General features: G+C 37.9%; 1 protein-coding gene across 3 annotated transcripts; it reads left to right on the forward strand.

Annotated features, from left to right (window-relative positions):
• The first annotated feature begins 74 nt into the window (after positions 1–74).
• Positions 75–20435, forward strand: KBTBD3 (kelch repeat and BTB (POZ) domain containing 3). Of its 3 annotated transcripts, XM_010562107.1 has the most exons (4): positions 75–269; positions 13911–15145; positions 15417–15664; positions 18494–20435. In XM_010562107.1, exons 3-4 carry the CDS (start codon positions 15441–15443, stop codon positions 20112–20114), a joined length of 1845 nt encoding a protein of 614 aa, XP_010560409.1. In that variant the 5' UTR covers positions 75–269; positions 13911–15145; positions 15417–15440; the 3' UTR covers positions 20115–20435. The 3 variants fall into 3 exon arrangements, with proteins under 3 accessions (XP_010560409.1, XP_010560410.1, XP_010560411.1); XM_010562108.1 differs by lacking the exon at positions 13911–15145; XM_010562109.1 differs by lacking the exon at positions 13911–15145 and having other exon boundaries at positions 15423–15664.
• The last annotated feature ends 5959 nt before the right edge of the window (positions 20436–26394 follow it).

The raw sequence follows: 26394 nt of genomic DNA on the forward strand, positions 1-26394 counted from the left end.
GTGCCCTGTGAGTGACAGGGGAATGCGCCAGGTATCGACTTATCAGGGGAAAGGCGGTGCCTGCGGCTGAACTGCACCCATGGTGTCGTCAGCGAGCACAGAGAGGAACCCGCTCGGGTGGATGGGTGGGCTTTCGCAGGATTGACGGCCGCGGGAACCATTCCAAGTAGAAGAAGCGGAAGAATGACACCGGAAGGAGCCAATCTGCTGGCGCTGCTCCTGCGGAGGGTGGGCCAGACTGGTCGGCGAGCTGCTGGTGTTGGCTGCAGGTGGGTGCGCGCTGTTCGGAGGGAGCGCTAAGGGGGGGCTAGCACTTCGCCGGTTGCGGAGAGGTGACAGCGCTGGAGACCGCCACATCCCGTGGCCGGGCCCCGCGGCCGCGCTGCGAGAGGAGGGGAAGCCTTCTGCACCATCCGGCCAGAATTAGTCCTCCCTTAGAATGAACGGCGGCGCCGCAGGGCGCATGCGCGGGCGGCGTGGGCATGCTCCGTAGCGGCGCTGACACAGCTACCCTCCCGCCGGCGGGTGGGGCGAGGGGCGGGGCTGACGGGGCTGCCGCGGTCTCTGAGGCTGGCGCCGACGGGCTGCGGGGCCTGATGTGGTTGGGGGTGGCCGGTAACCGCGGCCCTGGCAAAAAGAATGTAATTTCCCTGTAACTTCTGGCTGTCGCCGGCTTTGTGCGAGACCGGGCCGCGTTTACCGCGTTGGGGAGAGTGTCCGCTGGGGGTTCTCCGTGGCACCGTTATGGCTTTACGGCAGGTGACTCTCCCCGTCGCTGCCGTTTGTACGTCCGTGCTCCTGAAGGAGCGTCCCGGCCGCTGTAGAGCTGGCACATGCCGGGAGCTGCAGCAGCGGGGGCGGCCTGTGCGCCTTCCCTGCACTTGCTGCTTTGCATTGACTAGAGAAGAGGAGACGGTTGTTCACACCTCGGATGCAAAGCACTGTATCACCCTAGCTTGAGTCTGACTTCTAAAGAGTATGTCCAAACAAAAGACTTCGGTGCTCTTTGTGTAGTTGTCTGAACTGCATTCCCTGTGCCCTCAGTTATAGGCCATCTGTAAATCATCAAAAGGTAGTAATTTTGTTTGAATTTGGTTTTGAAGTTGAGGCATGGCTAAAAAACTTAGGGTCGGTTTGAAAATTTATGACCCTCCTTTCTGTTGCTTGCCTTCAGAAGTATTTATGCTTTAACCATTCTATATTGACCATGTACAAATCATGCAAAAATACAGAAAATTATATTATTTCAGGTATTTCTTAGAATCTTTCTTTTTTTGTTGTTGTTTAGCATTCCCAGCTCCCTGTTAATGTGCAAAAGTGCTGTTTCTACACAGGCCAGAAGAACTCCTGTCTTTCTGCCTAAAGAAGTCTCAGTTAAAACTCAGTATAGGTTGGTCTTTGCAAAATATTTTAAACACAGAAGTGACATTTTGGGGAAAAAATGTTTCAGCAAGGAATCCGTAGTGTAATTCACTTATTTTTAAATATGGTTTCCATTTTTTTTTCATTATTTAGTCAAGGAAGGATGTCACAAATACTCCCTTACGTATTATCCAAAGACAGAGACAAAGTTAACTGACAGCAGAGGACGATTTAGCACAGTAAGAAAAAAAACCCAGGAAAATGCTATTCACCAATATCAAATTGTAGCTGAGGCTTACGTTTCAGGCATTGTATTCTGCACACTTTAAAGAGGAAATTGTGGCCATATCTATATGTAGTTCCTGATATGTGATAATTCTAACGGAATATGGATCTTACCTAGTTCCAAAAAACCCCTCAGGTTTGATTAATAGGTTTGACTTGTCAATGCATTCTACTTAGAGAGATGTAAACATACAGCAGTTTTTTTCACTAGCATATTTATTGATTTTTTTAAAAAAATAAGTATCATGTAAGTGCAAACTGAGATTCAAGATGCACTGTATAATATGTAATATGAATAAGTTCAATATAAACCCACATTTTTATTATAAGTAAAACATGCTATGATAATAAGCTATGCTAAATTATTCTATAAATTGCTTAAAATTGCATGTGTGTTTTGAAAAAAACACATATTTTAATGACATACAGAAATGACGGACTACAGAACCCAGTAAAAGCAGTTATTTCTTCTTCCAGAATTTGCAGTTATTATTTTTGCCAGAATTAGAAGTACAGCATGGCATTTTAATTCTGATTTTTTTTTTTCTGAAAATGAAAATTAGAGTTCTTGAACTTTTTTACCTAAGAAAATAATTTCTAAAGGAACTTCATGTATTCGAGAAATTTAGCTTTATGGTAGAATCTGGTCAGTTTAAGTTCTTCTAAGTGATTATTTTCTCTATCTTAATGGATTCATCTGTTTGTGAGAGGGTATGCAATTAAAGATCACTGCTTGCAGAGAGGGAATCTTCCACTTTTGGAAAGCCTCCAGGAATCAGTGCAATTTCACTGCTTCCTATAGGAACTATGCTGGGGTTTCTTTCCAAGCTGGTTTTTTTTCAATCACTTCTAAAGAACCCAAAGCTTTAAAGTCTCTGTGTCACCTTTTCTTCTTAGAATACTGTCTCAACATGTATTATTGATAAATGCCACTTTTGTGGATTAAATGTCTCAGAAGGTCACATGCATCTTTTTTTATTTTCTAAAAATTATTGACTGAATATTAATTTTCTTTGAAGCTCAGTTATTTATGAAAAAGCTGTGAGACTCAGTTGCATTGAGATTTCCAAAGAGGAACCTGGAATTCTGTTGCTGTCTGGTTTCAGTCTTAGACAGTCAGCATCAATCAAAACAATAATACAAAAATAATAATAAAAGTACAGAACTTTGTACTTAGTATTTATAATTTAATTACATTTCAATCCACTCCTATCTTTTAAGTCAGCAATTAGAAGTGTCACCAAATCCTTTAGATACCTGTTCCGCTCATATTCGTCTTGCTGAATATAAATTAGATGCTCTTAAATTAGATGTGTAGTGGGGAGTGATGTCTTTAAAAATTGTTAACAAGTTATTAATTTCTCCCCTTTTGAATAGATAAGGAGTGAAAATAGCAAATCATCTGGATGGGTATATCGTAGACTTAATAATATAATACTTATTTTTTAATATTAGATTTTAAAATGCTGACCTTGACTTTTTCAAAACTTACATTAACTGTACAGTTAAATTTTGTATGAAAAAAAGAGCTAAAACTTCTCTAGAGAAATGTATACAATTTCTTTATCTTTGTTGGTCTTAATTCTTTCTTCCTAGGTACATAAAGTATGCTGTAAAATATCAGCATTTATGATTTCTCTTTTTTAAAATCCTGCTATCTAGTAAGACATACTATCCAAGTTGGGAGAAGGCTAATGGACAAAGGTAATGTTCTCCTGAAGAACAATTTATTTCTCGTAAGATATCTGCTAAGAAGTATTAAGAATGAATATTCTTTTTTATAATTGGTGAGAGACTGCTGTAGCACAGCTATATCGTGCTTTGAGATAAAGCAGATAGATTGTTTTACAATTGTTTGTAAATAGTAAAGTACCAAATAAAGGTTGAGTTTAGACTCTTTTTGCCAGCTGTTGTTGGTAGAGGAGAGAACATCTACACACAGAATGTTATTTGTACTGTCTGAATGTGTACATGCCTCATGCAAGGTTGGTGTCTGTTATGCTGGGAACAGTCTCAGGCTTCAGTCCTGTTACAAAGGTTCGGTTATGTTTATTGTCAGGCAGGCATGGCCCTAACACGCTTTTTCTGACAAAGTGCTAACTTACATATACACGATACTTATGTATGCTCAATACTTTCACAAAACAACATCCACTAGGCTCCCCTAGGGGAATATATACAAATATATACAAAAAACCATATCTGTATATATATTTTTATCTTAATATTATAGTGATCAAAATAGTTTGGTGTAAGTCTTCTCCAGTGTCATTCTGTACCCTGTGTTCTCATCTGGGTGTTTGTGCTCCATTCTTATTACACAGGCCTTTGCCCTTCCTTGTTTAATAAATATTCCTCTGTTATTCACTTAGAATTAATTGCACATCTTATACTATTCTCAACTTCATTAGGACATTCAAACTTTTGTAACCATCTTATCTGTCAGTCACAGCCCCTAAGGCTAATTTGACTGTTGGATTAGCGAAATCTTTTCATCAAAAGTGTTTATGAATATATGTACTTTATATAAGTATGTTCTGATCGGTGCTTTCATAAGAAAACTGCAGTAGACCCTGCACAAACAGAAGTTCATCTCTGCTCAAAGTTCACTCTGCAGTTCTGTTTGCTTTGGTGTTTCAAGTCTGGTGGAATGGATGTGAACACCGTTTCTAGGAGGCATATTGCAGTGGTTATGATTTTAGTGTATGTCTGTTGAGATATTCTGCAAATGGCTGTCCTGGATGTTTTTGGACTCCTATCTAAGTTTAACAGTATGCTGTGTTTACAGACTCTTAGTGTAATATCTAGGCTTCAACAAATATCCAGGTTATAAAACTGATACTCAAAAGGGCAGCTGGACTTTCTGAAGGGTAAGTATAAACAAATAAATTACACATTTCAACTTCTTCCACATATAGAATTGTAAGTACATCTAAGAAGGATTGTTGATGGTGCCAACTAAAAGAAAATATAAATACGTTATGTCTTATAACTATCTTTGGAAAGGGAACATTAGCATTGGTGAAGTAAAAGAATTCCTCTAGAAATTCAGTGAGTGTTTTTGGCAGCTGTTTGCTTGGTGTACAAGTATTAAGGTCAATTAAACATTTTATTGTAGCTTTTAACCAATAGATAGATACTAATAATAGGAATGGGTGTATATCTCATATTTTGACTATGGGCTTATCAGACTTCTCAGTGTGTTTACCTGGCATCTGGGTCAATGAGCTCATTATGTTTTAGGCTGCTCCATCCCTTATTGTCTTGGGAAAAGAACAGTGTTAAAACAGAGGGGTCTTGTGAACAGCAGAACTAATGAGGTCTAGGTCCTTATTAGTGGACTTTGTGACAAACTATAAGAATGCTCTTACCCTCCAGTGCTCCCAGGTGGTCCCTTAGTTCATGGACTGTAATGACTAAAATCAGCTTACTATCTCTATCCTCCTGCTGTTCAACTGCTAGCTGCTTTGTGGCTATACATAGGCTGGCCATTTCTTGCCACTTAACCAACAGGTGTGCAGAATGCCTTGCCCCTCAACTGGAGATCTGTACAGATAGCTTTGAGAGGTGCATATATCTCCCCAAGCATGTATTATGTGGGGTTAACCTTAATAACATTGCAGTAGGTATCAAATTTCACCGTAATGGCCAACAGGCCACTTGTCTGATGTGACTTTCAAGCAGAAAAACAGGGCAAATATATTAATGTTTTCCCACAAGCAGCATTCAATACCCGGTGTGCAGTAAGCCAATCTTACACACAGAACCAAGATATTTATTTATTTCATGTTTGCGCAAAGATGGGTACTAGATGATAATTCCACAAAGCTAGAACACCACACCAAAGAACTACAACATATTTATCCTGTTACATGATTAGTAAAAACCTGCCTAAATTTACGTTCATTGGTTAGTAGTCACCATCTCATCTACTATTGGTTAGTTATATTAGGCTCACTTGCTATGTAAATTACCAAGCATGCTCCTTGCAAGCGGGGGGGCAAGTCTTTCCAGTCTTGAATTGAGTTGGTGGTCATGATCTCCCCCTGCAGCCTTTACCTTTCCCCTAGTTACCGCAGTTTTTCTGACTTCATGTTTCTTTGTCAATCATTCGGCCTTCAGTGCCTTCTGGGGCAGGATGTTCCCTTTTTATCAGTCTTCTAGTTCTTCAAGGGCATAGTTGTTAGTAAGGTATGATAAAAAGTAATCAGGCCTGCATAGTGAAATTATTGAGTAATGGTCCTTCTTAAAGGACAGTGCATCATGTTTAACACTAAATTAAGCAGTATTGCCACAGTCTAGGCATGAACTCAAACATATGCCTACGTTTCCCCTCTTTGAGACTGTAAAAGAGGAACCTCAGTGTGGTTTCTCTTATATCAGTCTCACCTCAAATTATTTTCTCATAAACCTTAGATCCATTAGTAGAACAACATTTAACAACACAAGATATTAGTGCGTAAATACATACAAAAGCTATTAAAGCAACTATTATATAGCTCAAAAACCTTTTTACCCATAAACTTAAATCGGGGAACCAGGAAGTCAACCATTTAAATGTTTCTTCAAATCCGTAAGATGTGTCATCCTTTTGTATCTCATGGAGCATTTTAGTCTGTCTCCAGATTTATTCTAGGTCTGTAGAAATTCTACCACTCTGATCCACATATACACAGCAACTAGTATTTAGAACTGTGCGTACCCCTCCCTGAGAGGTTAACATCATATTGAGAGCCATCCTGTCTTACAAAGTGATTTTGGCTAATTCTGATACTTCTTCCTGTAAAGCTTTAATAGCATCATAAGTCTCGTTTCCAATTTTCTCAATTGTAGCTGAAATGTTTAGTATAGCTTTTTCTAATTCACTAACTCCTAACCAGGGAATAAACCACCTCACAAAGGTGTGAAATCCTGTGGGTCTCTGGATTAGAAGTTCTTTTACTTCTTCGAAGGTAGCAGCCGGTCTGTGTTACAATTACATCTCTCTAGACATTGATAATAATTTCCTGGTAAATTGTGAACTTTCCATTCTTGTCCTATTTTGTCATTGTATGATGTTTGGTCACTGTTATTCTGCACATGCTTTACAAATTCTGGGAAAGAGAAATTGAGGGGTATTCCTATTAAAGGAATACCTTTGTTAGAATACTTGGGGAAATGAGTACGGATCCAACAATTAGACTTTTTTTGCCATTTGTACTGTTTCTTGCATCAAAGTAAAATGCCAAGTCTGCTCCCATGGATTTCCTGGTTCCCCACAGAGCGCTCTGGCATTTTTTAGCTTTATCCATTGGCAACAGAGGCGTATCACCCTCCTTAGCTCCTTCATTTCTTTTCTGAAAGAAATCTGTATATCTGAAAAAGTATGAAAATAGTTATCCAAATGCAATACAAAGATACTAGGCCTTGTATACAGTCTAACTCAATACCTGACCCTTTTAAAGTCCCAACCACAGTTTACTGGGATTGAGAGAGCTTCAGCTTCAGTGATCCTGTTTCTTCAGAGATCCATCCCTTCTGCGGAGCGTTCTTCATGTGGGTATAGTGTATCCACAAATCTATACCTTTCACTTTTATACAGCAGTATAAGTGATAAGTAGCACCAGGTAAGGTCCTTTCCACTTTTCTTTCAAAGGCTCATCTTTCCAGGTACAGATGAAAACTTCATCTCTGGGTTGGAATTCATGCACCAGTGAGTCTAAAGGTAAAGGAGCTCACTGGTTAAGGTACCTATGTAAGGAAGACAAAGTCTGCGACAGGGATAATAAATAATTAACCAACATTTCTTCTCCTTTTATGTGCATTTGGTCTCCTTTTCCCAGCATTGAGTTTGCAGGATACAGTTTTCCATACAGTATTTCAAAAGGACTCACTTTTTCTGTTACTCTAGGAGTGACCCAAATTCTCATTAATGCTGTAAGTAGAACTTCTGCCCACTTCATTTGCGTTTCCTGACACAGCTTTGAGATCTGGCTCTTTAGGGTTTGGTTCATCCTTTCTACCTTCCCACTTGATTGGGGTCTCCAAGGTATATGTAGATCCCATTGTATTTATAGAAACTTGGCGACCCCCTGAACTACTTCAGCTATAAAGTGAGGCCTGTTGTCTGATGACATCCCTTCTGGCATGCCGAATCTCGGAATTACTGCTCTGAGCAGGATTCTAACTACTTCTCTAGATTTGTTGGTATGGCATGGGAAGGCTTCAGGCCACCCAGAAAAAGTAGCTACCAACACCAAAAGGTACTTAAACTGGTTACATTTTGGTAGTTCGGAAAAATCCATTTGCCAGTATTCCCCTGGGGTTCAGCCTTGTCCCACTTCTTCAGAAGGACCCTTTCTTTGAATTTTTGGATTATTCTTGCAACACTGCTGACAGTGTCATACAATTACATAGGCTAATTCTTGCATTTTTGGTCCTGCAGCATATCTTTTAATGCTCGCAACCAAAGCATCTGCTCCCATATGGGATTCATCATGGGTTTTCTTTAATATTTTTCTTACCATTGGGGTGGTGATCAATACCTGTCCATGTTTAGTTACCCACTAACCTTCCTTCCTCTGTCTTGGTACATTCCTAAATATTTAGCAAGTTGATCATCTTCAGAATATTCCAGAGGTTCCCATTGAACTTCTCTTGGTGGGATCAATGCCCCAGTCAGTGATCCTCTTTCTGCAACTCTTTTAGCCGTTTCATCTGCCTTTTGATTTCCTTTAATTGTCTTGGTTTGTCCTTTCTGGTAAGCTTTGCAATGTACAATCACAATTTCTTTTGGTCCTAAAACAGTTTTCAGCAGTTTTAAAATCTCTGGCCCGTATTTGATAGGGATTCCTTGAGAGGATAACAATCCACACTCATTCCAAATGGCTCCATGTGCATGGACCACTCCAAACACATATTTGGAGTCTATATATGTTTACCTTTTTATCTTTGGACAGCTTTAAAGCTCAAGTTAGAGCTATGATTTCTGCTTTCTGACAGAGGTATTGGGTGGTTACCATGGCATACCCAGCTTTCCATTCTCCATTCATTATAAAGCTACTTCCATCTGTAAAAAGTTCAGTTTCTGGATTGATTAAAGGTACATCTTTCAAATCAGGATGGCTAGAGTATACCTGTTCCATAACTTGCAGGCAGTTGTGTTCCAGTTCTCCCTTCTTGTCTACCAGCATTAAAGTGGCAGGATTTAAGGTTGAAGACATTTTTAAAGTGATGTCATCCGGTTCGATCACCACCTGATACTGGGCTAACCTGCGAGGAGAGATCCAATGGTGCCCCTTTTGTTCAAGTACAGCTATCACTGCATGTGGTACAAAAACTGTGACAGGCTGCCCCAAGGTTAATTTCCGGGCTTCTTTAACTAACACCACCACTGCAGCCACAGCTCTCAAACATGCAGGCCATCCTTTGCTTACTTTGTCTAACTGCTTGGAGAAGGAAGCTACTGGTCTTTTCCAGTCTCCCAGAGTCTGAGTCAGGACTCCCAATGCTACACGTTCCCTCTCATGCACATATAATGTAAAGAGTTTCCTTAAGTCTGGCAGACGCAGAGGAGGGACTCTCATTAGTTCAATTTTAATGGAATCAAATCCTTTCCAGCACTCTTGTGTCCATTCCAAAGTTTCCCCAGGCCCCTTCATAGCTGCATGTAATGGTTTGGCAATCATGCTGAAATTTGGTATCCAGAGTCTACACCATCCAGCCATTCCCAAGAACCCTCATAGTTGTCTCTTAGGGGCAGGGGGAGCTATTCAACACATAGCTTCACTTCTTTCTGCTCCTAGTTTCCTCTTTCCCTGAGATATCTCTAATCCCAAGTAAGTTACAGTGGCCTGTATTATTTGAGGCTTTTTCTGAGATAATCGATATCCAGCCAGTCCCAAGAAATTCAGCAAATCCATAGTTGCAATTTTACATTGTTGTTCAGTCTTTGCCCCAAGTAGGATATCATCTATGTACTGCAGCAAAGCAATGGAAGGATTCTTACCTTGCCAATTTTCCAATTCCTTGGTAAGTACATTACCAAACAGTGTTGGGTGATTTTTGAATCCTTGTGGCAGCATGGTCCAGCAGAGTTGTATTTTCCTCACTGTGGTAGGACTCTCCCACTCAAAGGTGAATATTTTCTGGCTTTCTTCTTCCAAGGGGATGCTAAAGAAGGCATTTTTTAGATCTAACATTGTATAATACACACTATCTTCTGGAATTGCTGACAAGGTATAAGGATTTGGGACAACTGGATGTACATGAACTGTGCTTTTATTAATTTTTTTCATGTCTTGTACCAACTGATACTCTTGAGTTTGAGGTTTCTTAACTGGCAAGATGGGAGTGTTGTACTCTGACTGACATTTCCGCAACAATCTATACTACACAAAAGTATTAATCAATGGTTCTAAGCCCACTCTGGTCTCTAATTTCATAGGATATTGGTTTTTCCTTACCAGTTGAGCTCCCGATTTTAATTCAACTTTTACTGGAGTAGCGTTTTTGGCTCGTCCAGGTTTCTTGGAAGCCCGTACCAGGGGTATTACAGCATCCAAAATTTCCTCTGAGATTCCAGTCCCCTCCTGTTTCTTTTCGGTCACTAGACACAATTGAGCCCTCCATGCTGTCTCTTCAAGCACGTGTAGCTGAATAGACTTACCAGAAAATGTCAGTTGCGCTTTCAATTTACACAATAGGTCATGTCCCAGCAATGGGAGGGTGCATTCTGGCATATATAGAAATTCATGAGTCAATGTAGTATTTCTGATTGTACATTCCATAGGTTTTAAAAACGGCTTAAGAGCTCGCTTTCCTGTGACCCCAACAATTGGCATATACATTTTATTTAAAGGCCCCTTACAACTAGGTACTACCTAATGGGTTGCCCCGCTGTCTACCAGGAAGTCTGTAACTTCATTCCCCAACTTTACGGGAACCAGGGGATTGGCTGGGGAAATCTCAGTATTCTCCTCCAGTCCACTTCATTTGGTATCAGGTATCTCTAACATAATCTGATCAACACCTGACTCTGGTCCCCCTTTTTCCTGAGGATTCAGCAAATAATTTTTCTTTCTGTGGGCATTCCTTCCACATTTTCTCAATAGGACCCCACTGATTGCTTCCAATTCAATAGATCTGAGGTAGTGAACGGGCCATGTACAAATACTGGCTGTCCCTCCGCTCCTATTGCCTGTCTCAAGGGAGCTTGTATAATGGGATGCTGTTCCCTTGTTCTCCCTGAGATTGGGCTAAATTTCTCACTCCGTGCACTTGAGCCGGATGTGGCCTGGTCTTCATCTTCACTGTCGCTGCTATCCCATGATTTCCTTTTCTCATCCCTTCACTCTACATTTACTGGATTCCCCTTTGGGACCAACATCTTCACACCTTCAGCCTCCCCAGCATCCTTAGCACACTTCCCTTTACATTCTTTTCCAATTTCACAATTTTTACAATTCTTTTTCTTTCCCTTTCCATTAGCACTTTCTGCTAATACATACATTCCATCAGCATCATCCATCAACAATGTACATTTTTATGGGTTTCATGATTATGTCTTAAAACGAAAACCAAATCAACATACACAACTTCATCCCATTTATCCATCCTTCTACAAAACAACATTAATTGTAAAATAGTATTATAATTCAATAATCCATTCTCTGGCCATTTTTCTCCATCCTCCAGTTCATACATGAGCCACCATTGGGCACAATAAGGTTTTAATTTATCTTTCTTCAGGGGATCTCCTCTGAACTTTCTCCAATTTTTCAGGATTCATCCTAAGGGAGTACACAGGGATACTTTGGTAGAGGCAGCCGCACCCATATTACACGTATTATTATTTCCCAGGAGAAATTTCTTAACCCACAGCTACATATACCTTTTTCCAATCCCCCTGTCAGAGTAAGAAGCCTTTTAAGCTCCTGCTGCGGGCCCTTCTTGGTGCATCTTACACAGAGCAATTCAGAGTGTTTTTGAAAGCAGCTACTTACCTCCATTGTCCCTTGCCTCCCTTTAAATATCTTGTATTGGCATTGCACCATTGAGGTGCCTGTCATCTCTCTGTAGAGAGGAACTGGTGGATTCCCCAATCAAAATGTCGGTGCGTGCTGGAGTCCCTCCTGGTCCCATCTCCTGTCCGGAGCAGCAGGACAATCTGGGCAAGGCTTAAAATGGCCATCCCGTCTGGGTCACCAGAAACTGTTGTCCCACAACTGGGGTTCAATACCCAGCGTGCAATAAGCCAATCTTACACACAGAGCTATTTATTTCATGTTTGTGCAAAGATGGGTGGTAGGTGATAATTCCACAAAGCTAGCACACCACACCAAAGAACTACAATTTATGTATTATGTCACATGATTAGTAAAAGCCCACTTTAAGGGGGTTTGGTTTTGGAGGGTTTTTTTTTTTAGAAAACCAGGCTAATAGCTAACCAGGCATTTGTCAGTGTAAGATGTGTAAACATTAAGTATGTGAGCAGAGAAGTTTCATCAAGTGGTAGGGTAGCTTGAATTTGGTCACATCAGAGAACACATTTGATCTCACTGCAGGCAATACCCAGTCACATAACGCCAGTACTCAGGGTCTGATGCATCATGTTACAGGAGATGCTGGAAGGCTGGTTGTGTGACAAGTACCTGGTGGGTCAGATGATGGAAGAGGGCTTGAGTATATAGCCTTTGCCTGCCATGATAAGAAGCTGTGTCACACACAGCGGCATGTTAAGAAACAAAAGTAGGAGATCCTGAATCTAATGAACCATCTACTGGAATTTGGTTCTTGGTAATCCACATAAAGACAGACTTTGTAATTGGAATCCTGTGGGAGTAAATGGAGCAAATATAAGGAGGGTCGTTGCCCAGCTTTCCTGAACTCCAGACCTACGCAACATATGTCTGCACTCACTATGTTTTCTACCCTTTTGTCAGTAACTTGATCAAATATTTATAAATATAACTATCAATTAATTCATATGGCTTTGTAGAAGAATGCATGAAATAATTATAAATGCTAGTTGGCTTTGTTTAACATACCAAGGTTTAGCTGAATTGTTAATATATTTTGGAGGGCTCGAACAGACTCGTCAACAGATCCAGTAAACTGGTAGATTAGTACCAAAATTATCAAATAAAGCAAGAATTGGCTACAAGGGAGATGAGAGTTGAATTTTTTAATTTTTTTTTTTAATGGAGTGGAGGGGAGGATGAATTAGGCTAAGCCATAGCACAGTATTCATTAGTATCTTCATTAATGATACACAAAAACGTTAGAGGTACACTGCTGAAATTTGCTTTTAATAAAAAATCAGGAGACACTGCTATTACAGATTAGGATTAGGATGCACTGGATGACCTACAAATTGGAGTAGTGAGACACTGATGAGATCTTAACCATAATGCTGTACAACAAATCTGATATCAGTGAAAGAAATATGAGATCAAACTGGAGTGGGAGAAACTGCAAGAAATAATAAGGATAAAACAAATTAAGTCATATAAATGGACCTTGGAAAGTTTGACAATTGTTCATTCTAATAAAAATTGAGAGAGGATATCAACAGTCTTGATAATTGTAAGAGTGAATAAATATACAAAGGAAAATTAAGTCAAATGACAATTTTGACAGAAGAACAAATATATATAAGCATTAATAAATTGATTGTGTAATTAAAAGAAGGTTTGCAGTCTTGGCACCAATGTACCGGGATAGTCCTTCTGTGGAAATAGTGGCGGTAAAAGAAAACTTTCTGAAACATAAATTGCTTTTATGAAAGTGATTACATGATGTCTTTGCCTAAAATAGCAGAGATGGACTTGATGACATTAGATGTTTCTGTGTTCATTATACAAAGTTGATTGTTACCAAAATTGGTAACTTTACCTACAGAAAGCAAGATGTACATTGGAGCTCGCTATAGAAATTACATGTAAAAGGAGAAAGACGTCTACTATCTATTATGAATTCCAGAATTTTGTGAAAAGGTTTACATTCCCTTTAGAAGTGTTACTTTACATGATGCCATGTAAAGATTCCATGCTTGGAATTCACTTACTTTTTTTTTAAAGTTTCATTCAAATGTAGGAAACTAATTTTAGTGACACAACTCTGCTTTTGAAGATTCAGTCTTTTGAGGAACAGGCTTTTAAATTCATAAGAAAAGGGTACGCTAGAGAATTCTGACATATAAAAAAGCTTTATGATTTATGGAAGTTTATGAGGCCATACATTATCAGAATAAATGGTGGTCTTGTTCTTCTGTATCTTCCTAGTTCCTCAGGCTTAGAATGGAAAGAGTGAATACGTGAGATTGTCTGGCCATGGGAAGGAGAAGATGCCTGCTCCAAGGGTGCCAGTGCTGGCAGCAAGATCAATGGATCTCTTCTATTCCAGGAGACATGGAGGTCTATTTGTGGTTGGAGCTACCTGACTAGATAAAGTATAGATCAGTCTGCTATGAAAGTACCTTCTATGAAGAAGACTGCCTGATGGCTTAGTTTCTCTGAATGTATCACGTTGTCACGATAAGCCTTTTTATGAAATTAAAAACCAAAACCAATATTTTTCTGGTTTCCGGGTTTGGCTTGGAATTTTTATCCCCTTCTTTGTCAATTCAGGTGGGCCATTATCTGTTGCTAATTTTAATTGGAATTGTGGAAGCAAAATCCTGCAATAGCAAAACACTGGAATGTTTCCTTAAGCTTTAAAATAGGCAAGCTTGACTCAAATTTGCAGTAAGGGCACTTTATGCATCTGTAGCAGTATAAATAGCTCTTTAAATAGGTGTAAATAAAATATGTTCAAGTTTAAAGTTTCTTCATGTTGGCAAAGTGGAGTAAAATATTGTAAAAAATAGTGAAGACCAACATACCATACAAACAATGCACTTCAGTATAGGGATTTTCACCAGAAGAACTTGGCTGCTGAAAGGGAGATTGCACTGTCTTCAATTTAAATCAGTTCTGAAGCCAGTTAATTTACGCCACTGTAAATGAAGCTCACAGTGTGCAGCATATGCTGTAAGCAAACATACAGCTTCCTAAGCAAGACTAGAGGTACAAGATAAAATCAGTATCGACTAAACACTCAAAGTTGCACTGTCACCAAACCATCTCTAAATGACCCTATTTGGTAAGCCCTAGCAATCCTGTGATTAGGCCAGGCTGTCGGTGTTTGTTTGTATTCTGTTATTTTACTCCAGAATGCCTAATGGGAATCCACTTAGAAAGTAGTCTAGGAGCCTTTATCTCCCTTCCACTGTAAGCTGTAGAAAGACCACTGGTCTGCTTTGAGTTTGCGGGTTTGTAGTATACAGGTGAGCCTTTTGGAATCTAAAAATATGTAACAAAGTTTTCCTTTTCCATCTTCATTTTACACAAAATTTTAAGAGCTTGGGGTTTTTTTTAGGGTAAGCCTAGGACTAGTCTTTTCTCTTGAATGACCATTAAAAATTTTAACACACTCCTTGGTGTGCTTCCTGTGGACTTTACTGAAAAAATTCATACAGGTGGGTACTATTTGTAGAGTTGTTCTTTGATATATTTCAGATATTTTACTTTTCAAAGTATGCTATATGTATATATTTTGCAAAGTAGAAGTATTATTATCAAACAAAATTCAGTGTAAAAGTCACAACACAAATTTATAACTGCATAGGACTTACAAACCAAATTCAATGCTGGGGATTTTTTTGTTTGTTTTATGGTATATTGATTTTTTTTATTTATTTATTTTTAATAATAAGATTGTAGAATCAATTACTTATTTTTCCATTTCAGTTTCAGGAATAGATTGAAGAAACCATGGCCAATCAACGGGATTACATTAGCAGACCTATTTGCAATGGAATTTCTGTTCCTGAAAATAAAATCAATTCCTTAGTGGCTGAAGGTCATGGACAACAAATTCTAAAAGTACTACAAAAGTTCAGAGAACAAAATATATTTTTTGACTTTAAAATTCTTGTGAAAGATGAAATAATTCCTTGTCATCGTTGTGTACTGGCAGCGTGCAGTGATTTTTTCAGGTAAACCTAATTTTGGCATGAGTTTGCAGGAAATGGATTGTAAGTTCTGTGGGAGGGAGGGAAGGAATATAATTACAAAAATTAAAAAATAAATTGTCACAACTTACGTATGTCTGCAGAGTTTTGAGCAAAGCATTCAAACATCTTATTAAGGATAGCAAAAAAAAGAACCAAAACAAAACTACAGTGTTAGGTGCCTAACCATACCCCAAATACATCTGTTTGTATTTCCAAAGTGACATGAGGACTCTATGAATTTGAGTTTCAGACAGCATTCTATACTCTGAAATACAAATGTCAAACCATAAGTGCATGGTTCTGCTGTTAGGCAGAACTGACACAAGTTGTGTGTCCTTAAGACTGCCCGTTGCCCGTATCTGTACTTGAAGGTCTGCAAGGGTATTGTTTGACTTTGTATGCAACAGTCGATGTACTTTGACACATTTGTATTGTGAAACATAACAGGTTGATTACAAATACATCTTGCATTGAGCAACTGTGGATAAATTGTACATGGTTTTGGAACAGGACTGGATTTTGTGTAAGATGAGTGGTTAGTGGAGTGCCTTCAGAGGTATTGATATTAACTTATATTTTTTTACAAACTACAGATTTCAGCCTTTCAGCATGAAATGGATCTGTGGTCTTCCTTCTGGTGCTTAAAGCTATGGATTCTTAAGGGGCAGACAGATCATTCACATACAGGATAGTAATTTATGAAGAACCTTGCTAACCTTTTTATTAGTAAGGTCCAAACTCACAATTCCATGCTAAAAGTCTGTTTCAAAATACACTTTTTACTAAAACAGAGAGCTAAGATGCTCCAACAATGAAAAAATGAGCTCCTGGAAATGAGTTAATGACCTTGATTCAGTTGCCCATGCATAGGTGACAAGTGTTACTTTCACATGGCCTGGAGCATCCCACAGTCTGTGGGAGTCTGCCATATATGACAGAGGATAGAGGCTAGACATGTTCTTAGGACTACTGTAAAAGGAAGAAATGCAGATGAAATAAGCTATTTCTCCAGTGTAGCAGCAGATTTGTTTTTTCTCTGACACACAGAACTACTTGCATTTCAAGTGTTTACTGCTTGACAGCACAGAGATGCTTTGGTAGAAAGGAATATTAAGATGAAATAACTAATTCTAAAAATTACCACTGGAAGCTAAGCACATGGTAACGTATCTGTCCTTTTCACAACTTACAGGCTCTTCAGGTTAAAATTTGCCAGGAGAGACCTCTCCCTGCATGTAATAGTTGATAAGAGCAGCCATCAAATTCATAAGTTGTCCTGGAATGCAAGGCCCATTTATTGCCTTCAAGGAATAAAAAGTACCTAGGTCCACTAGATAAATTTTAAAATGAAACACCTTTTGTCTTCCTTGGCCTTTGGACTTCTCTTAGTTTTGGTTTCATTGTGCAAACCCAAGATTCAGCAACATTTTGCTCCCTACTTGTTAGCTTTCACAATCAAAGCCTTTGCCTAGATTGCTCTCCTTCTACTACTATTGTTCAGTTCCTATTTTACTCTGTAATTTAGGGATTTGTATCATAGGTGTTGGGTTAGTGAGGAAAGGCTTCTAAGGATTGTCATTTAGTATGCAAAAAGGTCTTTGGGACTTAAGTGTCTTATTGTAATTTTATGTTCTTGTTGAGGAGGTCAGACAAGTTCCTGCTTTACCTGATGTTAACTTCCCAAAATGTATGCTATACACAGTGATATTTTTTTTTTCTCTTTGGCTTCATAAAATATGGGATTTTAAAAATCACATACTATACAGATACTAATTGTATAGCTGAACTATGATATAATACTCTTTTTTAATAGGAACTACCTATGATATATTAATAATCTAGATTATATATTTAGTATTTGATGATTTATCTAAATCTTTCTCCACCATTATCTTTTGTCAAATTCAGAAGCCATTGCTATCACAATGTTGCTGATGCTTAGGCTCTGGGAGGGTAGGACAAGTGATGTTGCAGCACTATTCTGTTGCCAGCACTTATCGGCTTGAAAAATTTCAATTATTTTATCTTGCTATGTTAGATTGTATGAAATAGTTAAATGTTATTACATATTTAGTAATAAAGTAGTCCAAGTTGTAATAAAATTTACACAAATCTACTCATCAAGTTTGTTCCATGACTTCAACCATCGTCTTTGTATTCAGTCACAATCTACTTTCTGCACAAGTTTCATTGTCATGCAATCATATGTCAAAACCTCATTTTTTCTGACATCTGCCTGTACCTATACATCTATTTGACACCTCTAAAGCAAAAACTAAGTTTCCTCATTTTTTTTTTCCTCTTTCACCCCTCACCTACTTTTATTACTGAGGAATGCACCCATCATCCATCCTGCCATTTGCTCAGCCTGCAATTTGGAAGGCCTTTTTTTGCTTAATTTTCTATATTCACCCACACTGCATGACCTAAATCATGGGGCTTTTTTACTGTATATTTTTTAAATCTGCCTTTCTTTCTCAAACTGTTGAAACTGTTGCTGCCCCGAACAATTTCACATTTTCTCTCACATTGAGAGCTGCAGAATTCATCGCTCTCTTTGAAAATCCATACAAAACACAGGTGCTGCTATCATTTTTATCAGCCATCACTGTGAATATGTTCTTATCACCACTCCTTTTTTCCTCAACCATATCAAGCAAATGCATTATTACTTATGAGAACCTCCACATTTTAGACCTCTACAGCCTGCCCACCTTATATGCCCGATTGTCTCCTTCCTCTCACATCAGTGTCTTCTGCTGTTTGCTAGATCTTTAATCTGTGTGTTTATCTTCTATATTTTATTCACAGAGCCATGTTTGAAGTTAATATGAAAGAACGAGATGATGGCAATGTTACTATTAGTAATCTATCACCCAAGGCAGTGAAAGCTTTTCTTGATTATGCTTACACAGGAAAAACAGAGATAACAAATGATAATGTGGAAATGCTCTTCCAACTGTCGTCATTTCTTCAAGTTTCACTCCTTTCCAAAGCTTGCAGTGACTTTTTAATAAAAAGTATTGATCTTGTGAATTGCTTACAGTTGCTTTCTCTATCAGAAAGTTACGGTTCTGTCCGCTTATTTGATCATGCACTCGATTTTGTACAGCACCACTTTTCCTTGCTGCTCAGATCAAGTGATTTTCTGGAGATGAATTTTGAGATACTACAAAAATGTCTTGAGGCTGATGAACTAGATGTCCCTGAGGAAGAATCAGTGTTGAAAGCTGTCCTTCAGTGGACCAAACACAACTTAGAAACACGACAGAAATACCTGCCTAATTTGATTAGAAAAGTGAGACTACACCAGTTACCTGAAAAGACTTTGCAGGACTTTCTACATTCTGAAGAACACTTACTTAAGAGTGCTAATTGCTCAATAATAATCAATGATGCAGTTAAAAGTGTGCAAAACTTTAGTGGACTGTTTCCAGATGCACGTCCTTCAACAACAGAAAAATATATATTTGTTCATAAAACTGATGAAGATGGAGAAAACAGACATACATTCTGCTACAACATCAAAACAGATAAATGGAAAGAACTACCACATACGCACATGATTGATCTTCCAGGGTCAAGTTTATCTAGCTATGGAGAAAAAATATTTATAACTGGAGGATGCAAAGGGAATTGTTATAGGACTGTCAGGCTTCACATTGCTGAACCATTCCATGATGCCACTGACCAAACCTGGTGCTACTGTCCAGTCAGCAATGAATTCTCCATAGTGTCAGCTATGAAAAAACCAAGGACAATGCACACATCTGTTGTAACCTTAAATCAGCTGTTTGTAATAGGTGGAAAGACCAGAGGAGCTCAAGAGACCCGAAGTCTTTTGGATGTAGAATCCTATAATCCTCTTTCCAAAGATTGGAAATCTGTAAGCCAATTACCAAGAGGTATCTACTATCCAGAAGCAAGCGCATGTCAGAATATAATTTACGTCCTTGGCTCAGAAGTTGAGATTACTGATGCCTTTAATCCATCTCTTGACTGTTTCTTTAAGTATAATGCTATGACTGATCAGTGGTCTGAGCTTGTAGCAGAATTTGGGCAGTTTTTCCATGCAACTCTCATCAAAGCCGTTCCAGTGAACTGTACATTGTACATATGTGATCTCTCCACCTACAAGGTCTACAGTTTTTGCCCAGAAACCTGTGTTTGGAAAGGGGAAGGATCTTTTGAATGTGCTGGCTTTAATGCAGGGGCAGTTGGGACAGAAGACAAAATTTATATATTAGGTGGTGATTATGCTCCAGAAGAAATCACAGATGAAGTTCAAGTCTACCATAGCAGTAGGTCTGAGTGGGAAGAAGTTTCACCAATGCCAAGAGCCTTAACTGAGTTTTACTGTCAGGTCATTCAGTTTAATAAATATAGGGATCCCTGGTCATCTGTACTGACAATTTGCTCTGGAGAATTTTGAAACTCCCAAGTCAAAAGAATCTATTTAAATGCACAAGTTTTAGAACAGCTTTTTAGGTATTAATTTACAGATGGAAAAATATGTACTGTTTTGTTTAAATCTTCAGTTTAAATTGTATGCTGTAGAATTGCTTTTGGAAGACTCCATTAAATTCTCATTCATGCTACTCATTATCTAGAAAGTATTACTTCATTTTATATGCAAGTGTTCTCTGTAATTATCTGAATAATTTTCAAAATATTACTTTTCAAAAAAGCATAATCATGAGGAATTCATTGTGTAATATGTGCCATTATTTCTGTAATATTCACAGTTGTCCCAGTAGACAAATTGCTGAGTGAGAAAACTGAGTGTGATACTGTTTTCCCTATGTAACTGAAGTTTAAAAGAAGTTTACATTAGTGTTGTTTTATTTAGGTTTTTTATATTCATAAACCTGTAAGAGGAATTAATTGTCAGCTTTGTCTTATTAGAATGACCTTAGCAAGGGCAAGAGCCAAAGTGACCTTCACAGCATTAAAACCAGGTATCTAACTTGAAGAGACTGAGAATTCCTGTCATCTTACTTCAGCTCTTCAGTTTTACCAGTTTTTCTCCATCCTTGTGCCTTAGTAGTAGCTGTACTTTCTGTTTTCATCCCATTAACTGTGGCATGATAAACTTTGCTAACATTGCAGGGTGGGCAAGATTTCTACAGGATGGATGATTCATGTGGTTATCTTTGCTTCAGTCATGCTGTTAACTAAAGAAAAAACACTTTAGGGTGTTTTCTAACAGAAGTCTTCCATCTCTGAAGTCTCCAGTGCTACCTACTAAGCGGCCACTAGGCTGCTTACAGCAGCAAGCTGTAAAATAAATTTTAGTTGTTGCTTCGGTTAACTAGGGGAAAAGTTCGTATCTTGTCATACATCAAATACAAAGTTACAAAAATAAATCCCCATATGTAAAGTCAAAGTAAAGAGTATTTCTGAGGTAAAAGAAATACTTTTTTTAACTTCTATAGTGGTTTAAATGAGTTAAAACACTTTATCTTGTACTTCATTGTAATTTTAAGTGTTAAAATCTTACATGGTAAACACTACACAATATATTGCTTGATAAACTTTCAGTAGTCATCTATTATAATGTTAAAACTGTAATGGACTTTTAGTATTAATATTAGTCTAGGCATACACTGTGAAGTAAATTTGATCTCATGCATACAAAGCGGGACCTGTGTCTGACGGGACGACACTGAAAAAATTAGCTAGGTTTCATAAATTCATTTGTAGTCTTCCACAGCCTGAGAATTTTCTTTCCTACCAGCTATTTGAATAAGATATTGGGAGCCTTTATGTTCCATATAATTATTGTTTAAGCAGTAAGCTTATCTTCTGCCAGACAGAATGGTTCTAAACACCTAAGCACATCTTTTCCAAGCAGTTTAAAATGAACAAAATTTAGTGAGGCGTCTAAAACATCTTTCATATGGCTTGAGATGACCGTGGTAAGTTCATTATCACATCACTACTGCATGTACTTTTTGCAAAACTCAAGCTCAACATTAATGCTTAAAGCTTAATATCGCCTAGCAACACACTTCTGTTTTAAACAGTAAACAATGGAAAGTTCCAATTCTGTGATTGTCTCTCTAATTTGTTATCAGATACCTTTATAAGTTTAGATAACATTCATCATAAATATTTTCATAAGGAGGTATATGAAAATTACGCACATTTGGAGAACATATTAATAGAGTGGAACCCTCCCACTCAATAATTTATTTGTATTAAAATGCGTGTCAGTTCTGTAGAAGTAAATAGCTTGTTATTACAGTATTTCAGGCAACTTCTACGTTTATTTTGCTCTTTTCATAGTGAGTCTCCAAATCGTATTATAACTACACTTAGCTAGGTAACCTTACAATCACCACACTGAAATCCAAGCATTTTTCTATTGGAACACAACTACTTTTTGTTACTGCAAAGCAGATGTATTGAATAGTTTAGGAGAGATATACTATTCCTGCTTATTGAAACAGTAGGAGAAAAACAGACATATAGGAGAACAGTAGTTTTAGCATTAATACAGCTACTCAAGGTAGCATAGAGACTTCATTAACCATTAGCTATTGCAACTTGTCACTTCATCAGACTATGAGGCCCAATTCTCCTTTGCTTGTGTTTTTGTGTTGTTTCTATACCGGAGTAATAGGAGTATGCAATTTATGCAATGAGAAAAGTAACATATTATGCCCATAGTACATGGGTATAAATAGCTATGCAAATTGGAATAGACTAGAGAATTGCAAAGTTTTTTTAATTGCCACTGTCATGACCAAATTGCTGGGTCATATAAACAGCAAGTGAGTAAGTAATTCAGGTGATGCTCTTTCCTCTAAGTTTTTCCTTACAGCAAATTTTTTTTTGGCAGTCTTCCATCCAGCTACTTGCTGTACGTATAAGCCTCTGGCACATAACAACAGACAGAGCAATGACATAGTGTGGTAAGTTACTCATTATTAGCATATATGGTGAAAACTGAATGAAGCTTAATTTGGAAAATAGACATGCTTCTTTAATATTCTATGCTACATTTGCACAGGAACTAATGTCAGTTCCCAGTTTGACAAACCATTCATGGATTTCAAATGGAGTTGAGCTCTCTTGCTCAGTGATCAGGAAATAATGTAGTAGTGTCAGTTACTTTATACCATTGCTTAGAGAGAAGTTACTGTGAAATAGTACTAATTTTCTTCAGTTATGTAGGTAAGCCTGTATTACAACTCTCACAGAGGAAAAAAAGGTCATTTGCCACAATTCCACATACAGAGAGTTAAATCCGATAGCAGAATTGAGTGCAGAAGAAGCTGTGTTAGAAAGTCATGGTTAAAAACAAGGCTTTACGATAGAATTGAGGGCCTATGTTCCAAATCCTGTGATTAATTACTAATGATGTAAGAAATCTCAGCGAAGTCAACTACACTACTCCGAAGAATATGGATTACTTGCATGAATAACTGCTGTAGGTCTGGATCAAATAAGATTTTTCAGTCTGCTTTACACAGCTGTTATGCAATTTTTAAAAACTCACAAAATTAGTGCAGAGCGAGTTTTTCTATATTTTTTCTGACTTTTCAAAGCTCACAGTACTTTATGAAAAAGTACCTTTCTCTAAAAGTAGTCAATGACTAGATTAATGATTACCTACGTTCTCACTGAAATATAGTAAGATGTTTAAAACATACAGCTTGCATGTGAAGTTATAATCTACTACTTGCACTTAAATGATGTAACCAAAACATTTCTAATAGTATTCTATGTCACAGAACACATTATAAGCATGACCAGTATAATATACATAAAGATAATATATATTGTATGTGGGATTGTAATATCCAGTAATGACTATATTGGATAATCTTAATTTTTAAAGAATGCTATCAAAACATTATGGCACTTTGGTAATGTTATCATACTGGTTTAGTTGTTATAATAAATATCAATTATTCAGGTGTTTATATTGATCATGTTTGCACAGACCTGATGATTACTCTATTATTTATGTACTAATGAATTTATTTTCTATATTCTAAATACATTTGTAGTAAGTCAGTTTACTGCTGTTAAAAATTCATTATAGTCACAAAATGGAGTAGATTTACTGGGTCAGATTTATTTCTGGTATTACTCCATGAAGAAAGCTGTATACCTCCTCTGATTAGTAGTAGGTAAGGTATAGGCTATAGAATTGTGCTGTCTGCAGTTCGTAATGTGGAGTCTAATTTTAGGTGTTTCTGTTTGTAGGTGACCAACAGGAGGCAGCATGAGATCTATTTTAATTAAACCAGACTGAAACCAGGGATATATTTGACAATATTTATAGCTGAACATTATCCTCAATTTACTATTTTTCCCTTCTAACATCCAATAAAGCATAGAGATCAGTAACATTTTGCTGCTGCCTGGGCTCTGCTGATATGTGGAAAGTATGATACTGCACATTTGCTGAGATGTTCTTTCTTTTGTGAAATAAAACACCAAGCAACTGAATCCTTCTCAGGTCTCTTTTTTTCAGTGACTTTCAAAATACAGAGAATCTTACTTTTTTTCTTTCTTTCTTTTTTCAGCTGGAGAACATCTGAATGTTAGATTATAACCAAGAATGCACTTAGCATGTATGAAAACTGCAGTAAGAGGGGTTCTTTAATTATCCTTGGACCTTGTATTTGTATATCCTTTGTGTATCAGTTTGCTGCTCCCATGCTAAATTTGATTTAGTCTGCTGAAAAGTTATAAGTTTGCCATTGTAAAGTACTTATTTAAATTGGTATCTTTTTTATTGGATCCACCTAGCTCAGATTGATATATAGGGTAATTTTTAGCAATTTAAGTAACGCAAATGATCAGGGTGGGTTTTCCGGGGTTTTTTTTTTTTGACTGAAATGAACTTCCATATTACTTAGAAGTGGCTTTAAATAAAAGGAGATACAAGCTACTTAGTCTAAAATTTGTGTGCAAAGGGTGCAGAAATGGCATTAATACAAGTGAGGAAGCCCTATGTTGTCTTGCATTCTTCCAGAACTTAAAATTCTGTGACCTTCAAACCTCTGTGTATATATATATATATATATATATAAAAAATAGTTACAGCAATAAAAATTAACCTTCCGACACCCCAAGGCCTTCGCCCACAGCTAGCAAAAGCCATTTGGAGACATGTACAAAGCATTCCAACAGTGTTCAGAATGTTAAAAGCTTATCTTGAACAATGAAGAGATTCACAGACCAAATTTCAGAGCTGTAGTTATGTAACCCTGTGCACAGTCAGAAGGAAATTGCATACGTATGTTCTACAGATCCAGAGAATTCACCATGGACTTGCACAGTTTGTATCTGAAGTAGACCATGTGGTGGGGTTTTTCTCATTGTCATCAAAAGCAAGGAAGCAGAGTCTGGATTTAGTGAATAAAATACACATAAATTATCCGTAAATTGAAGACAGTTCACATGAACGAAGGAGGTCCAAGGATTTTTGTTGGAGGAGGCTGGTATATACCAAGATTTTTCACCTGTGATCAATAGCCTCTGTAATAGTGGAGTAACAACAGAGGGAGAAAGTAGAACTACTTAGAATCATGTGCACAGCCACCCTAGGAAATCATATGCTTCCCGATTCAAATTATTCTAATGGACACTAATCATATTTAGTGGTTTTGTGCTTCACAATACGAGAAGGATACTCAATGAGGTATAATTAGCACTAATTATTTTTGCAGGCAGGCAGAGGTTCAGACTGTTAATGACTTTCACTCTGTACCATTTTTCCACCTATTTTAACCTGAATCTAGTTTGAACTAGCTTGCAAGAGCTTTAGGGCACACTCACATCTTATTTCTGAGCACTGTCAAAATACTGGTAATAATGTAAATTGACACCTAGTTCATACGTAGGCCTTAGTGAGAAATATCCCTGTATAGTATATTGCCAGCAAGGTGGCATAGTCTTGCTACCCTACTCCTTACTATCTTCAAGTTCAGTACACAATGGGCAAGTATGGCAGGAAAACTACTGCTACTTCTATTAAGTCGAGGAATTCGTAGCCTTTCCATTTAGTTTCTATACATATTTTCAGGAAGTTCACTGCCAGAATTGTTGACTGAAACTCAAAAATACCATTTAAAAATAGATTTGTAGTTTCACCGTCACAATTGTGATCGCTAGAAGCTCTATTAGTCAAATAAGCTATTTGCCCAGTGAAAATGCTTAAGTCCAAATACTGAATACAGCCCTGAACTTGGATTTGAAAGGATTGAGCAAGTAACTGTTAATAAATATGCAGAGTAATACATGCACGCATCAGGTTAGGCAGAAAAGAGGTAGCAAACTTCATCCACCTGCAAGTAGTGCCTTCGGCCTGCACATACCAAGGCAACACGATGCAATACAAAGAGGAAGTGCCACACTTCACATGCGGCCGAGGAGACAAAAAGGAAGAGCCCAAAAACAAAGCTCCACAAAAATGTTTTCCACGTATATTCACTTAATGACACGGTGCCTTACATGAGCAGCACCTTCCAAAAGATACTTACAACAGTACCTCCAGAAATGTTATTTCATTATTTTAAACGCAAACCCCACAACACACTCAAACCACACAGCTTCGGAAGAAATGCAAACTGCTACACGTTAGCTCTGCCATCATAAGCCTACAGGCCACACTGACTCCAGCTACTGCTGTCTAGTTGCTCCTACACAGCCAGTGGAACACGGCGCTGCTGTTCCGGCAAGGCGGGGGTCCC

The sequence above is a fragment of the Haliaeetus leucocephalus genome, unplaced genomic scaffold (genome assembly GCF_000737465.1).
Source record: "Haliaeetus leucocephalus isolate CR32 unplaced genomic scaffold, Haliaeetus_leucocephalus-4.0 Scaffold155, whole genome shotgun sequence".
Lineage (NCBI taxonomy): Eukaryota > Metazoa > Chordata > Aves > Accipitriformes > Accipitridae > Haliaeetus > Haliaeetus leucocephalus.

Excerpts from the sequence above, each read along its gene's own strand:
- KBTBD3 (XM_010562107.1), top strand. The coding sequence starts at position 15,441 with ATGGCCAATCAACGGGATTACATTAGCAGACCTATTTGCAATGGAATT. Across the intron at positions 15,665-18,493 it reads GCGTGCAGTGATTTTTTCAG|AGCCATGTTTGAAGTTAATA; the intron begins GTAAACCTAATT and ends TTTTATTCACAG.